This window comes from Centropristis striata, chromosome 22, assembly GCF_030273125.1.
Source record: "Centropristis striata isolate RG_2023a ecotype Rhode Island chromosome 22, C.striata_1.0, whole genome shotgun sequence".
In the NCBI taxonomy this organism is placed as follows: Eukaryota; Metazoa; Chordata; class Actinopteri; order Perciformes; family Serranidae; genus Centropristis; species Centropristis striata.
Window position 1 is genome coordinate 23,425,928 of NC_081538.1, and position 13,626 is coordinate 23,439,553.

General features: G+C 38.1%; 1 protein-coding gene across 1 annotated transcript in view; it reads right to left on the bottom strand.

Moving 5' to 3' along the window:
* Nucleotides 1–1,556: 1,556 nt before the first annotated feature.
* The window catches only part of lin7a (lin-7 homolog A (C. elegans)), a 58,665-nt gene continuing 46,595 nt past the window's right edge, over nt 1,557–13,626 (bottom strand). Inside the window, exons 4-6 of the mRNA XM_059325875.1 lie at nt 9,462–9,671; nt 8,225–8,440; nt 1,557–1,691 (exon numbers count right to left, since the gene is read on the bottom strand). Of these exons, the coding sequence (XP_059181858.1) occupies nt 8,225–8,440; nt 9,462–9,671 (426 nt within the window). The 3' untranslated portion in view covers nt 1,557–1,691. The remainder of the gene's footprint in view (nt 1,692–8,224; nt 8,441–9,461; nt 9,672–13,626) is intronic.

The following is a 13,626-nucleotide window of genomic DNA, read 5'->3' on the forward strand; positions in this document are numbered from 1 at the left end:
TCAGAGAAGATGGATCACTTTCTGTAAATAATCTGCAACTTTTTCAATAAAAATGCAACTTAATGACAGATTTTTATTCGCTGGGGGGGAAATAAAATCCTCTGGCATACAGAAAAGTGGTGCGTTTTTATTTTTTTAATGGTAAATAGAAGAAGAAAAAGAGGTAAAGCCTGCGTGGTTGAACAAAGAAAGAAAAGAGCGCCACCTACAGGAAATAAAAACACAAAATCAGAGACACAAGTTCCCTGGGAAATGAAATAAAACAACACAACAAGGAGCGCTTAGCACCAAAGATGGAGGCGATAGAAAGCCAAAACCTGGCGGATTAACCACTTAAACTCTAAAAACAGATTTTCCCTTACAGGTACGGAGGAAAACAGAAAGAAAGAAAGTGAAAACATTCCACTCAGTCTCAAAAAAAAAGATTGTCAAAAACAGAAAAGGAACAGACGTGCTAATATCCAGCTGCTATACAAGGAATAGATTTTTTAAATAATGATCTTAGAAAGAATACATAATATCCAAAAGGAACCATAAAACTTTATGTTAAATATCTGATCTCATAAACTATAAAATAGACAAGAAAATAACTATTTTTTGATTTTAATTCCCACTTTGTTTAAACGAAAACTGGTGACATTCTGTTTGTCTGTCGGGAATAGGGACACCGATTATAGTTAAAATCTCTTCGTAACATATTTTCTAGATAAATCTCAGTTGGGAGAAGCTTTAAAGTCTCTTTAATAATTATTGCACGTTGATTATTCATGCCACCTGTGACTCTATAATCTCTTTAAATGGCACAGATTTGGACACAGAAGCTGCCTTACAGTACATAAGACCCAGTTTGCTTTACAGTGATTTACATGTTGCGCCTATATCCGGTAAACTATCCGATCGTGAATTTTTTTTAGTGAAAACTGAAGAATGTGTGTTATTGCTAAACCTACAAGATACAAAATCTTTTCCTGCTACAATATAGAAGGTAAAAAAGAGTTCACGTTTATCCAAAACGGGACAAGTTTGACACGAAAAAAAAAAAAAGAGAAAGAAAACCAGATGGTCATTCATACAGAGATAGACACGAGCACCAGTTGAAAGAATCAATAGAAACACCACTGTACAAATGATATCTATGGCAAAAATGGCAAAGGTTGCCACGGTGTGATGGATGTCGGTATAAGCAATCAAAAATGAAGGACTGTAAACAAAACAACAAACACAAGATAAGGGAGTTTTTAGTAAGAGTCACAACCGGGGAGAACAACTTATAAAAGGGAATACAAAGTCAGAATGGACGACTTTCAGTGCTAGGCTCCCTCAGACTTGTTTTTCAAAGCACCAATTTCGGGACGGACGGCTCTCTTTGTTTTTGCTCAGTAATCGGTGGTACACTGGAAGGGAAGTAAAAGAGTCTTCTACTTGTTGGTTTTCCTCCGCGATGGAGAGAGAGAGAGAGAGAGAGAGAGAGAGAGAGAGAGAGAGAGAGAGAGAGAGAGAAAAGAGAGAGAGAGAGAGAGAGAGAAAAGAGAGAGAGAGAGAGAGAGAGAGAGAAAAGAGAGAGAGAGAAAAGAGAGAGAGAGAGAGAGAGAGAGAGAGAGAGAGATTCCTTTGGGATCCTCAACGCAAACAGATGGTCTTTGAGATCCACCTTTTCGGTTCCCGTTCACTTCTTCTTCTTTTGGAACAACCTGCAGATCATTAAAAGAAGAAAAAACAACAACAAACTGAGAGCGGGGCCTTAGAGGTCAGACTTTTAAAGCTAATTCTATATTCTCTGATGATTTTACTGTTTTATTTAAGCTTTTAATTGCTGTTTTATTCTCAAAGCAGGTCCAGTTTTTATGCTTTTTTTTTTGCAAAACAAACCCTTTTTTAAAGGGGTAGTTTGGATTTTTTTTTTATATGAGTTCGTATCAGTAGTCAGTGTGTTATCGGCAGTTTGTTAAAATTACAAACAAGAGCTTTCACACCATTAATATATAAGAAAGTGTTAATGTAGAGAATTTGTGTTTCGACTACAGAATATAAGAGCCTTTTGTTATCATAAAATCTTAATTCCCATCATGGTTACAAGATGATGATCATGATTTTACTGTTTTATTTGAGCTTTTAATTATTTAAATATTAATAGCTGACCACCATCTACTGTAGATAATGAACTGACTATGGATAACCACCTTGCAAACCCTGCTACAAAAAATCTGAACAATCCTTTTAAGGCAGTCTTGTGCCATCAGACTACCCAAATATCATGCAGAATACAAGTTATTCCTTTATTAAAACAAAATGCTCAACATGTAGAGAAGACAGGCTATATACTTATAAACATTACAGAAAGACTTCCACTGGTTACCCATCATGCACAAATCACAGGTGTAGTATTGGGTAAATGTTTGCACTAAATTATGTTAGTAATTAAACATAATTATGTTATAAGACATAAAAAATCCTCGAAAATCCAGTGTGGATTTATTAGTTAGTTAGAGGCTTTTATTTTGAAGGGTATACATGTGGTGTAGATTTCAAACTTTTCTTACACTTCCTTAGATAATGCTACCATGTTTTTATGGGAGAAAATATATTTTCAGGTAGTTTTTTTACATTTTACAATATAAGGGTGTTTTAAGAGGATCTATAGCAATGCTTTTATTTTCTAAACTGAGTGTGTAGCACTTCCTGTGACTCTACTTCCTGCTCGACCTTTCCTTCACAAGGTGTTTCCTCAGCTCTGTTAATGTTGATGTTTTTGCTATAAATGTGATGTAAAGGTATTTTGAACAAGTGTAAAGTAAACGTGTTGATATTTTTATGCTTCGGAGCTTAAATTGAATCTATTTTTATGATTAATCTGCTAATTAGAGAAGTTTGTTGAGGCATGTGCTCAATGGTGCACTGGGGCACGTTCAATCTCAAAATGGTGAGATTTTTGGGTGTGAAACCAGCAATGAGGAACCTTTTCTTGTGTACATAAACCTCAATACTAAGGGAAATTACCTCGGGCTTATCAAGCATAAAGTTCCTTTTAAACCATGATTTCTAATTTTGCTTTCGTGTGTATTTTCTTATCTGTGATGTCGTGTCTTTTATGTCTGTCTTTTAAAGTTTTTATGAAACTTTGTGCAGCATTTTCTGACTCTTACTTCACTCCTATTTAACTTATGTCACATAGATAACAAACACACTTATTTTTAACCCAACCCATGATTTAGTTTCCTAAACATAACCAAAAATGCAGTTTTGTTGTAAGAGAACATAATTTCTAGGTGACACATTTGCATACTTTTTCTTTTCTATTAACTTGTATTTTACTTTCAATTGTTTCTTTTACTCAATATGACTTTATTCATGTTTTTATAGTTCATTTTAGAGCTAAAGTGTTATTATTTCTCATGCATTTCTCTGCTAATTAAAATAGGTTTGTTGAGACACGTGTGCAGTAGACCTGCTGTGCTCATTGCAACACTAGAGTGCAGAGACAATGTTGGCTCCTGCAGCGTGGGACATTTAGTGACTGTTCATTTGTTACACAGGCACACAGAGCATTTATGCAAGAGAGACCCTGTGAATGCTTTGTATTAGAGAGAGGTTATGCTGGAGCCTTGCAATAAACTTCTCAAAGACAAAACTTTGGAGTTATACCCACTAAAAAGGACTCAAAGGTGCACACACTTTCAACTACAGCAGAAAACTGACAAGAAAAACTGAAGAAAAAAGACTCAAAACGTATTATGGAAATCTATATAGTTGGTGTGGTTGGAGTCACTAAGTGACAAAATTTCTGGAATTTTCAAAGTTGGAAACCTTACATGGAAATTAATGGGAATTTATGGGAATAAACAGAGAATATACAAAACTGAAGGTTGGCCCTTAACAGAGAACTTAAATATAGTAATCTTGACTAAAACTCTCATCCAAGTACATCCAAGTACACTTGAACAGGGTCTCTGCAGGTTTCCATATCTTCCAAATCCATACTCGCAAAAAAGTACAAAAGACAAGAAGGAAAATTGAAGGCCTGGAATTACTTGCAAAGTAACTTAGTTCTGTTTTGTATTTATCTTATAGCATTCTCAAAAATAGAAACATTTAAAAGTGAGTCTGAAAATTATGCATTTGTTTTAAATAAAGTTAACATTTATACATTGAGTTGTAGACGTTCTAAGACTTTTTAAGACCCCACTAATACTCTGTTGAAGATCTGCTATTCTTCAATCACATGCACACAGCAGGGCTGGTGAGGCCACGCCCCCTACATGCACTGTGCATTCCTCAATCACATGTTCAATTCATTTACATGTTGAATGGGACTTTTTGGAGGGAGAGGGGCTCTTTTCATTTAATAACAAATTTTTTGAATGGGTGGTGTCAGCAGGATGAGTGATATTTTAACTCAAAATTCATGTAAGTCAAGTATGTTTAATATGGAAATGTTGGCTTCTGAAGAGTATGTCCATATATATGCACTCAATACTTGGTTGGTGCTATTTGACTTTAACTATATTCTAATATATTGAGATGCACCTGTGTTACATGTCAACTTGCCTGAACTACTCTTTATAAACCAACACATTTACTCTCTGGATAAAAGAGCAGAAGTGGCATATCTTACATATATTTATCACCTACTAATTATTGATCAAAGTCATCAAAACCTCACTCCCGCTATGATTGTGTAATGCATTGTTTGGAGAGAGAGACGCAGTCAGGGAGACGGTTGACAGAGACAGATGATTACCGGGCTAACCCGCGGCTTATGTTGCATTCTCTTCTGTTTGTCCGTGTCACTTGGTCAGCAGCCTCTTGGCCGCCGAAGCAAATCTCTGCGGTCAGCATGCCGGCATTGATAAAACATGATCCCTGCTCAGTTCCCCCGTCTGAAGCTCCACCATTACACACTGTTACAAGCTCCCAAATACCTTCCCAAGCCGCGGCGTGCCAAGTGCAAGACAAGAGATACGCTTGGGGGATTTAGGATCAAACGGGCAGTGACACAGAGATCCTGGATGCGTTCCCGCCTCCGTTACGTCAGTGAAAGGCTTAAATAATTGGTGGGGCCCGGGCAGAATTAGGCGTTGCATGATATGATTTAGCCCAGTGGTGTGATTAGTGTCTGAGAAGTTGAAAGCATGCTTTGGTTTTGACTGGCAGTGCAGAGCTTTGTTCTGCAAAAATATTGTTTCAAGCAGAGGTATGTACCGTAGACCCTCCATCCAGCTGGAGCTTCCAAGTAACATCATTGCAGGCTGTATCTACTTATTGGCGTATACCTGCAGAGCCACAGATGTAATCGGTTTAAGCTTGAATAATTTACAGCCTTTACAACAGAAGAGGCAGTAAAGTTTGCGCGGAGGATTCCGGCTTGCTGAGTTTGCAAAATACACCACAGAGAGGTTTTTTCGGCTTCGTGCTGGGACGTAAATGTGTAAGCGCTACCTGCACACCCGCCAATAAAAGTGGTTGCGAGGCAAAAGGAGAGCATGGCGAAAAAAACTCAAAAGGAGAGTGGAGCCAGCTTCCACTTCATTTCTCTCTATCTATATTGCTCTGCTGTGTGCTTGCAAAAAAAGATGTGTTGCTTTTGACACTTTCAGCAACACTCAGGAAAAACTGTTTTCGTCCACATTTGATGGAAAAGTTACAAGGGATGGAGTGAAGAAATGAGAAAACAAAAGATTATAGAAAAGTAAGCTTTCAAGAGGAGATTAAAAAGATGCTAATCATACTGCCTGCAGGATTTTCTGACAGAAGTCAGGTCACCTTGAAACTGGAACAGCTGGGAGGTCTTAGTCCAAGGCTGAGCTCAGGAGGAAAATGATAAAAAAGTAATGCTCTATGTGGATATCTGATTCCACCATTCCCTCCGAAAATGGCATATACTTTAAATCCAAAATTCTGTCAAATAAAAGAAAAATATCCATGTTGACCAGTCCAGGATCAGCTGCCCAGACTGAAACTCTGAGCCAAAATAAAGCTACCGGACAGCTAAGAGCCTTTTGTTAAATGCACTATGATGAGTTATTTTGTTGGAAAACTTTTTAAATGGCTATGAATTCATCATAATTTGGGTTGTGGGTAATGTACTGTAAATGTTAAAGGAGAAAGTTGACATTTTAGGAAATGCACCTACACCATTTCTTGGCAAGAGTTAGACAAGATGATCGATACCACTCTCAGGTCTGTCCACTAGATGCTAATAACAGCTAACAGCTGGTTTGGCTCTGTCCAAAGATGAAAAAATCCTCTTATAAGAGCCTTGAAAGCTCACAGAGCACTCACACAGCTTGTTTTTTAACCAATTTTGTGGTGTTTTTGTGTTACTTTAGTGTGGTAAACAGGTAATTATTTTCACATTTTTATGTGAACAGAGTGACCTGCTAACTGTAGCCTCCACCTATTAGAGTTACCTCAATCTTTTCATCTAACTTTCAGGAAAAAAGGAAATAACTGCTTTCCAAAATGTCCAGTATTCAAGCAAGTACTAGCACACTTTCCAAAAATAGTTAAAGGGGACATATTATGCTTATTTTTTTGTAGAATCTTGTAATTTGGGTTTCTACTAGAACATGTTTACATGCTTTAATGTTCAAAAAACACATAATTTTTCTCATACTGTCTATCTGAACGTTCCCTCTCTGTCTGAAACGCTCTGTTTTAGAGACTGTCTCTTTAAGGTCCCCTCCTGAAACAGCCCAGTCTGCTCTGATATCATTCTAGCTGCCAACAAGATGTCCAACCTAAACGACAGAATATGTCAATACCACCCATAACAAGCAATATGAACGTTTGTCAGAATTATCCAAATAATTGTTTCACTGTTCACGGAGCGCTCTAAAAACAGGGTGCAAGTCGTAATACGTGTACTGTTCACGGTTGTAAAAAAAAAAAAAAAGGAGAAAAAAAGGCTGCAATTTGTTGAATTTAGACTACAAAAACCACTGATCTAGGTTCAGGGCAAAAAACTTCCTGGTAAGGTGTTATAAAAGACAGTTTAAAAAGACCATTAGCTGTGGTTGACAGCTCCAAAAGTATGTGGACCTTTTGAGCTTTTGTTACAAATGCTGTTTCCAAAAGGTCAAGAAAGAAACTTCAGAGCTAAAATACATTTATCGTGTTTGGAAAAGCAGAAACAGGAAATCCAGCCAGAAAAAATGTACTTGAAAAGGGAAACTTGTACGTAACAAACCTTGTTTTTAACACAAACCATGATTTTTTTCCCCCTAAAGCTAACCAAGTAGTTCTTGTTTGGATTCACAATGTTCACCGCATAAGCATATCATAGTTTGACGCATTTGGTCATTTAACAAGGCTGCAATTTGTTTAATTTAGACTACAAAAACCACTGATCTAGGTTCAGGGCAAAAATCTTCCTGGTAAGGTGTTATAAAAGACAGTTTTAAAAGTAAAAAAATACACGTAAATGCTAGAAGTGAAGTAGTTACGAGGATGACATGACTACCTGTACTGACAGTGTTATGTAGAAACATGATGAATGGATGTTCAGCGATGTTTAAGTTTACTTTTGTTCTCACATGGGACATGAACCTCATTCTCCTGTGTGAAAGTCGGACGTATGAACATTATTTTGAGCGTTATTTTTTGTTTTACTATTATTTTACAGTATTAATATAACACATAGACCTTCATTATAATGAAAAAAGACATGGAAATCTATTTTTTCCAGATTATTGGAACTTTAACCTTAGTAGTCTTAATATTCTATGAACTCCCCTTGTCCTAAGGGTAAAAAATAACCCGCCATTACTAACTTAACTTAAAAAATAAAGCAGCAAATAATGCTGCTTTACATATATATAATATATAATATTTAAAGCCCCAAATATATATTCCACAAAGAAACAAATTGTCTTAAAAGAAAAACTTTGTGAATATCTGGATTTTCCCTCCTCACAGTTCAGAAAAACTGAAAGGAGAAAATGAGTCTTGAACTACTTTGGCATTTCAGCTAAGCAGAAAATACGAACCATTACCCCGACCTTCAAGGTGTATAAATAACAACAATAAATAAGGATTAAAAACTTTATGAAAAGTCATCAAATTTCGACATAAATTAAGATTGTTTGGTATTTTTTCAGCCCATTAAAACTTGGGACCGGCTCTTCATTCATACCATCGCCATCGTCTCCGGCGGTGCCTTACCTCGTGCTCCTGGCTCCGCCCCCTCTAGTCCGCCCCTCACCCTTAAAGCAATGAAGCGCCTCACCTACGACATGTGGTTCTGCTGAGACGCCACGTTCTGCTGTTGCTGCTGCTGCATGAGGATCTGCTGCTGCTGGCGCCGTCGGGCCGTGCGGAGCTTCTCGAAGCGGGCCTCCATCTCTTCCAGCACTTTGGGCGTGTAGCGAACCACCAGCTTCACGCTGTCTTTGGCCGCCTTCAGCAGCTCCACCGCCTTCTCGTGGTGCTCGCCCTCCACGCTCTGCAGGGGGTTGAGAGACAGAGATGGTGGAATTTTAAATGGAGCTCATTTGAATATATTTTCCTCTCCTCTTTGGAACAAAAGAATATTTCCTCTATTTTTATTACCCTGTGATATTATGTGAAAACGTGCCATACATTGCTCCATTTTAACCCTTTGATGCACAACATACTGACCCCCCCTCTAATGCACAACATGGGTCAAAAATGACCCTCATTCATTTCTCATGTTATTTAATGCTGCTGTGTGTTTCTATGCTTTATCTTTCGAAATCAAATTATTTTATGATTGAATATTCCAAGTATTCTTTAAATATCTTGTTTTATGATAACAACATATTTCCTCATACTTTATGAAGAAAAAAAGTTTTTGTATTACATAGCTGACTACTTGGCTAAGTAGCTTGCTAAGCTAACTACTTAGCCAAGAAGTTATCTAAGTAGTTAGCTTAGCAAGCTACTTCGCTTAATACTTAGCCAAGAAGTTAGCTAAGTAGTTAGCTTAGCAAGCTACTTAGCTAAATACTTAGCCAAGACGTTAGCTAAGTAGTTATCTTAGCAAGCTACTTAGCTAACTACTTAGCCAAGAAGTTAGCTAAGTAGTTAGCTTAGCAAGCTACTGAGCTAAAAATGGATATGGGTCATTTTTCACCCATGTTGTGCATTAGAAGAGTAGTGACACAAAAAGGGGATTTTATTAAAAAAATAATAAATTAAAACATAAAATTAGGATGTATGATGATCAAAAACAAACTAATTGAGGAAAACCTGGAATACTGAATGATGAAAATAATTTATTGCAAAAATATAGCAGATAAAAACTCATACATATCGGGTCACTTTAGACCCATGTTGTGCATCAAAGGGTGAAGAGAAGTTGCGAAAAAATATTCCAGTTGAGGATATATCTTTTTAGAAGCTGGCTTTAATAATAAATGAGGGCAGAAAAGCTTATCTGCACTCTTGCTCCCAACCATATATATGGAGCCTCTCTCTCCATAACTAAATGTAGTCAGACCCACCACGCCGTTGACGGACAGGAGCTGGTCTCCTCGCTTTAGGCCGCCGTGCCTCTCCGCCACGCCTCCGGGGATGATGCGGGAGATGTAGATAGGTGAGTTCTGCTCCTTGCCGCCCATCACGTTGAAGCCCAGCCCTTCCTCCGTCTTGGGGAGCTCCACCACTCGCGGGTGGGAGTGACCTTCACTGGCTGCAAAGGCTGCAACTGTTGCCTGAAGGAAGAGAAGCAAGATAGGAATACTTACTCATCACCTTACTGCTATATCTACCCAGAAACCCTGAAAACACGCCTGCATGTACATCATTATCTCCAGACATTAAACTAGATGTAAAACTGGGTTGAATCAATGGGAAACACATGTTGTTCAGCAGAGTAAGAGTTCAAATTTTTTATTTGCTCTAAAATTTATGAGGCATGCATTTTCCATCAAGTGCAAGTAAACCAAAGTATTTAGAATACATTACTTAATTTGAAAGTGTTACAAATTCAATTTTAAAGTATGTATTTGGCATCTGGTATCTGTAGAGCAATACATTTATAATTATATTTCTTGTAAAATGGTGCTGAACTCGTGGCCAGCTGTTACAGCAAACTGCCGACTCTGTCATGTATATAATGTTCCTAAAGTTTATTTTATTTTTGTTTTTATTGGTAATTCTTTTTATATTTCTACTTGTTTATAATGTAAATTGTTAATACTTTATTATATTTTTTTACTTTTTTTATTTGCTTATATTTGTAGGTTATACTGCTGTTTACTGTTTGTTGTTTTTTGCCTTTTTTCCCACTTTGCTGCTGTAACACTTGAAATTTCCCCGTTGTGGGATTAATAAAGGATATCTTAATCTTATACATTTATCTTATACATGACCTGCCTCCTTTAGTAAAGTAATGGGCTCAAATCTAATCCTCTACATCCTTAAAACATTTGATTAGTAAAGGTTGTTGGAAGGTTCAGTCAAGAAATAAAACACACACTAATAGAAACTTGCAAATGCAGAAAACTGTACAAGTAAAATATAGAAATCTACATTTATCATAAAGACCATTAGCTGCCGCTGACAGCTCCAAAAGTATGTGGACCTTTTGAGCTTTTGTTACAAATGCTGTTTCCAAAAGGTCAAGAAAGAAACTTCAGCACTGAAATACATTTATCATGTTTGGAAAAGCAGAAAGAGGAAATCCAGCCAGAAAAAAATGGACTTGAAAAGTGAAACTTATACGTAACAAACCTTTTTTTTTTTTAACACAAACCATGATTTTTTCCCCCCAAAAGCTAAACAAGGAGCTCTTGTTTGGATTCACAATGTTAACCACATAAGCATATCATAGTTTGACGCATTGGGCCATTTAAAAAGTGACTCCAAGGGGTCAAAGTGTCGAACGGGTTGCAGTTCAGAAAAGTCGAGATTCAACATATCTGTGGTTTGCAGAAATGCACAATGCCATAATTTTATTGGGGCGACTGGGTTGGGAAATCTTAAAAACAAAAAACATTTTCATTGTCACTTGAGTAACAGCCTTTATGGGAAATGTAATGTGTCTACAGTACTGTGGTAGCAATTTTCAGTAAAGTGTTCAAACTGTCACTTAAGTGTTAAGTGAGGCGATCTCGTATTATTTCTGAGACGTGTCCACTCGTCCACAAATCAATCATAGTCAACTCTTCATTTAATTCAGCTATCTGAGAAATCCACACTCACCACCCAACAAGATCTCCAACCTAAACAACAGAATAGACCGCTTGTCAGTACCATCCACAACACATGACACATATGAGCGTTTTCTCAAAATGAGCGTTTCGTGGATTGTTCTAAAAGTTGAAAACTGTTCTGAAAACGGTTTTGTGCTGATTTGAGAAGCAATAAAATGATCCTTCCTCAGTCTGGTTGAGTATCTGGAGGTAAAGTTGGAGATTTGTACAGGTTGTAACTCATTTCATGAATAAAAACCACAACACAGACATTTTCTTGGTGACCCCAAACTTTTGATTCCACCCAACAAAATCTCTAGAAATGAGCATATTGTAATGATCGTAAAAATAGCACACACTTCATTATACATATGTGTACGGTTTGTGGTTGTGAAAAGGCTGCAGTTTCGGTGAATTCAGGTTACAAAACCACTATTGTAGGTTTAGAGCAAAAAACTTCCTGGTTATACGTTATAAAAGACAGTTTCAACAGGAAATAAATGTAATTTAATGCTGGAAGTGAAGTAGTTACGAGGATGACGTGAGACACGAATGTTACGTAAAAATTGTAAGTTACGTATAAAGTTGTTTAATTTTGTTTTCACACCCCGTTCTCCTGGGTAAAAAATCCGCCGATCTATATAATTACAAAAATCCACCCATAACTGAAAAATACTTGCAGATTATATACGAATAAATTAATTCTTTGAAATTATGTATTTAAAAAATGTATAATTTTCTAATATTTACCTTACAAATAAAAAAGCCCATGATAGTACTTTTGAAAAGGGTTTAACAGCAGCCAAAGCCCCACATCAACACGGCAGCAGCTGCTTGTCAGCGTCTTGTTTAAGAGCAAAAGTCTTGCAGCCTGCACTGGCTTCAAGTCAATACACTCTCAATGAATGCAAAGGAGGAAATGGATTTTAAAAGTACTACAAAATGATCATGAAGTCGGCTTTCTACAATGTGAACCTTTTGCTGCACCTTCTCCTTTCAGGGACGTCTGTAACAAAGCGTTAGGATTGAGTCGGGGCCGGGGGATTTAGACTCCGCACGAGAACTTCTCTGGCTTTCTAAGCACACGGATTAACACATCCAAGTTCACACCGGAGGAGCAGCCAGACAACTTTCACCCTCTGCGTCTCTACCAGCTGGTTGATGTAGCTCGCTGGCTGTGGGGTTCCTTTGAACCGTGAGCTCCTTGCTCCTTGTACATTCAGAACAAAGCGCCCAGGAGCTTGTTAGCCGAAGCTTGGGAAGCTAATGGCAGACGAACAGAGAAAGAGACACCTCGTGCCCACTGATCCACAGATGCGTTGCCACAGGTGCCTCGCTGTCAAGTCGGCATCATTTAGAACGTGTGAGGTAGATCGAGAAAAGGGTGGATGAAAAAGTAAGGCGGGGAGGGCTTCTGTCACAAGCTTTTGCAGATGTGTATCCAAATTCCCCAGCAGCAGGCAAGTATCTTGGCACTTTGAGGTCTCTGACGCTCCCTCCAGGCAGCATCCGCACTCCTGTTCTTTCTTCCATATTCATATGAATCTTCCTTCTCCACATTCATTTCTGCTCATTTCTCCCGCCTCTCTCCCGCTGCCTGTTTTAATCCTGTTGTTGTATTCTAGCAACTCGAAGCTAAAAGGCAGCTCCTCAGCATGCATGCCGTCGCCTCGCGGGCCTCGCAGCACATCGACCTTCACAACTTTATCTCGGTTTCCCGCGAACAAAAAAACAATCTGGCAGATGGCCGGCTCCTCTCACACACACAGGAGGCATTTCAAATCAAATTCTTGCTAGAGGATACTTCCTCAGCACGCTGTACAGTGTAAGTATGACTTAATATATCCAAAGTCACTTCATCATCAGCTTCCATTATTTTCTCTGGAGCCCATACAGCCCTGATAGTCCCTGTCTCCATTAAGATCAGTAATAAAGGCCTCGAGCCTGGAATTAGAGGCTGAATTGATTTAATTAATGAAGCAATCAAAGGGAATCGAGTTGTCCAGGTGAAACACAAATCTCAACTGTCTGGAGATTTACCATCTCGCTAACTAAAGTACTCGAGAGACACATATTTCACACATTTCGTCATCATTGCTGCAGCAGCTTATAGACTTTTTCGGTACCATTGCTACAGTGTGCATTTTTCTTTCCTTTTCCTTGCAGACTTTATGTTTGACACTGATTGAATGCAATTGGCACAGCAGCCTGGCTTACTGAATATCTCTTTCGAGACAGTAATAATAATTAAAAAAAACACTTCTAAAAACATCCAGAGCTCCCAGTTGAGAGTGTCCCCACAGCTAAGCCAGCTCAAACCATTAGCCGTGTGTTTAATTGGCCAGTAGATATGCAGTTTTAATACAGATTTAGGAGCGGTAACTTTCCAAAGTTTTGGGGCAACGACAGAAAAAGTAGGAGGGAGATTTAAAGCCGCTTAAATCATGTCTTCATGGTTGCTTCAGGCTCAGAA